This window comes from Coffea arabica, chromosome 6c (assembly GCF_036785885.1).
Source record: "Coffea arabica cultivar ET-39 chromosome 6c, Coffea Arabica ET-39 HiFi, whole genome shotgun sequence".
Taxonomy (NCBI): Eukaryota; Viridiplantae; Streptophyta; class Magnoliopsida; order Gentianales; family Rubiaceae; genus Coffea; species Coffea arabica.
In genome coordinates, this window is record NC_092320.1 from 25597099 (window position 1) to 25600844 (window position 3746).

Below are 3746 nucleotides of genomic sequence, written 5' to 3' on the forward strand. Positions count from 1 at the left end.
ACTAATACAAAAGAAAAACTTATAAATAGTTGGATGACAAGAAATGATAAATATAATACAGACATAAAAATTTATAAAATGAAGTCTGGAAATTAGAAAAAAAAATTTTTTGAATAACTGGAGAAATATAATTGATTTGCAATCGTCAAAGGAGTGAAAAGGAAAAAACAGAAGAACATTTTAGCGGATAACTTGCGAAGTATACGTGGTTTTTGCAGTTCTCAGAGTGAAGTAATTTGCAATTTTCAAAGGAGTAGATAATTGCGCTGAATTTAGAATTTGTTTTTGGCCTTGTTGAGACAATTATACCGTTACGTCTAAGAATTTGGTTTTGGCCTTATTGAGACAATTATTCCCTTACAATTAAGGGCATGAAGAGAGACTTAGTAACTCTGTTGATACAAGGTCAATTCGTTTATACAAATTGGCCAGTGTCTTAATGTTCGGTCAACTCGTTTAGGCAAATTGACCAGTGTCTTGCCGGCTTTCCCTACTTTTATACTGCAACAAGAAACTTTAAGTTCCTAATTTTTTGTTTTTGGCCTTGTTGAGACATCATACCTTTAAAACTAAGGGCATATGGACTTGAAAAGAAATACAACACGGTCAACTAGTTTAAGCAAATTGGCCTAGTCTCTCTACTTTCAGATGTTGTAAAGTTCCCAGTCATTGGTACCCCTTCCTAGTATAGGAATTGGACTCAGGAGTAGGAAAGTATACGCTACAAAATGCTGAGTAAAAAAGGATGCTTGGTCCCAAGACTGCAAATAAATGAATTTCACGCCCATCAACACACTCAGAAATATTCAATACACAATAAACGTAATTTAAACACCCTCAACCAAGAAAAGCAGAAAGGTAATTGTTAGAAAGTAAAATAAAAAATGTTTCACGATAATATCTAGAGAAAGAGAAAGAAGTCATAAAACCATGATTTATGTTGGATTTGATATATTGATCTATATTAATTAGATTAATATCCAATTAATTCCAAATCAGGAAAATTTTCAATTAATCAGGAAATTTATCAATTGATCAACCAAACAATCAATCAAAATTCTCTAAATTTAAAGCTTATTTACGGATTCATCAACCACTCATCCCAACCCCCCCCCCCCCCCCCCACAAAAAAAAAAAGCCGAGAAAAAGCTCAACATAAGAGGTAAAAAAAAGAAAGCTCTAAAGCTGGCAGTGATAAATACAAGTATGTCTAATCGTATCAACCAACATGTATATATACGTGTATATAGATGTATATTTTCACTGAAGTGAAGGCCAATAGATTCAATTTCTAGGGTTTACGTCACTGGAGGCACCAATAAAAAATTTCCGAACACGCATTCTAATAAACAATTTTACACTTTCGACGTGACGGAGAGCCGGCTCGGCTGCGGACGGAAATTCCTGCACCGGTAATGTTGAGGAGACGACGGCCGGATCAAAGTAGCGAACACTCTCTTCTTCAAATCTCTCCCAACGATTCTATTTCTCGCGAACGAATTCATAATCGCGAATCTCGCAATGTTTAACCGTCTCGGCGCCGACGGCTGGGCCGTTGCTTGGGCATGACCACCGCTGCTACTGCAAGTGCTGGCGTTGCCAGCCTTCCGATGGAATTTGCAGCGGAAAGCTCCTGGATGAGTGGACGGAGAGCAGAGACAAGTCCGCTTCGGGTCCGGAATCGTCGAGACCAATGAGAATCGCGAGGTTGGGGTGAAAGCAGGGGACATGGCAGCGGAAGGAGTAGCGGGGGAGGCGGCGTGGTAGAGATGGACTCGGCTCGGCGAAGGCGAGGCAGTAGGAAAGGGTTCTGGCGAGGACGAAGAAGCGAAGGTTGTTGAGGCGGTAGAGGAAAAGGACGACGGCGTTTTGGGAGAACAGAATCCCGAGAAGGAAGGAGGGACGGATTGGAGCAGAGGTTGGCTTGATCGCCAGGTTGAAGCCGCCATAATTGCTTTGTTTTTTTAACGAGTATATATCGGAAGCGTGATATCGAAAATTGAAATCTCTAGGTTTTGGTGGCAATTGTGGTAACTGGGTATATATAGGGGATGGTTTATGTTGAGGAGGGACGATGTTGTGGACTTGTGGGGACTTTCCATGTTGGATTGTGATTAGGAAATCTCGGATTGCTTAATGCACTAGAATTCTTTTTTTTTTTTTTGGAGAGAATAATGCATTAGAATTCAAGTCCCGATTAACTTTTTGATAGCTAAGAAGTTAAGATGTGGGCATGTAGCTAAGAAGTTAAGACGTGGGCAAGAAGGAAAAGGAAAATCCTATATTGAGATGATCCACCTCATTAATTTTAAGTTAAGATGTGTTTGTGAAATAGATAGACTCGTAGGAAAATTGGAAGTGAAAGGGTAATTAAGAACACTAAATCTTTGCCTTGATTTATTAAATGACATTTAGCAATTTAAAACACACTCAATATGTGTGCAAATAATTTAAATTATGACCATTTATGATGCTATTTATCATGAAAAAGGTTTTTCACTTTGAATATATTTTGTAAAGAAATTTAAAAGAATAAGAAAAGCTGTTTGAGTTTTTCAGTATGATATTCACTTATTAGTTTGGGAGTTAATTTTTGTTATGGCTAATTACTAACGTGATTTAAAAGTTCTATTTAGTGTGCCTAAAATTAGAAGAGTGGGGAAGTGATTAATTCACTATACTACCCTTGAAGCCATTAGTTTTCAATGTGCTGCAAAAGTAAATACTTTTATTAATGAGGGTATAATATATTTTGCAGATAATAATAGCAATAATAAATAAAAACACCCTCTTGTGTTTTCCCGACTCTGGATAGAGTCATAATTTACACTTTAGATTTATCTTTCATAAGTTATCCATATAGTTTTTTTCCCCACACTAATAGGTATGCCTTTTTCTTTTTTGTACTTGAATACCATTTCAAATTTAGAAAGTAGCTATATATCATGCATCCATATCTACAAACATAATAATAATAATAATAATAATAATAATAATAATAATAATAATAATAATAATAACAATAATAATAATAACAATAATAATAATAATAACAACAACAACAACAACAACAACAATAATAATAATAATAATAATAATAACAACAACAACAATAATAATAATAATAAATAAATAAATAAATAGCTTCAAATCGATGGTGGGGCAAATTAATCCTTACATCTTATCCTTTAATCCTAGCAAAATTTTTGTATTGAATTTTGTGCTTTAAGGACATAGGATAAGCACTCCAAGTAAGGTGATTGGTTAATTATGGAAGCATACCACTCAATATTGTAAATATTTACACTCTCACGACAAATTTACACTTTGAAGAAACTAGTGACACTAGGCCACTTATCTAGTGTAAGGCATATAATAGAACTTATTTTAAAAATAAGCACTTTTGCAGTGTTTGTGCCATAATGCAGAGGAATGTTATCCTCTTTACTGCAACTGGACTTCCTGCCTAATGGGAAAATTTGCATGGCATAGTTAATTTTACATATAGCCAATTACTAACATTAATTTAAAATTTCTACACCAAGTTCTTAAAATAGGAGATTGAAGAAGTAATTAATTCACTAAATTATTCTTGAAACCATTAGTTTTATGCATGAGGAAGAGGTAGATATTCTTAGCAGACTACAATAGAAAGTTCCAAAGATGACGAAGTGTGTTAATATCATATAGTGGTACTCCTCCTCTATATATTGTATCAAAGCCAGCTTAATTATGGGTGAGGGCAC

General features: G+C 35.0%; 1 protein-coding gene across 1 annotated transcript; it reads right to left on the reverse strand.

Annotated features, from left to right (window-relative positions):
* Window positions 1–1355: 1355 nt before the first annotated feature.
* On the reverse strand, window positions 1356–1949 carry LOC113693201 (uncharacterized). Its single transcript, XM_027211772.2, has one exon. It carries the CDS (start codon window positions 1947–1949, stop codon window positions 1356–1358), a length of 594 nt encoding a protein of 197 aa, XP_027067573.2.
* Between the last annotated feature and the right edge of the window lie 1797 nt (window positions 1950–3746).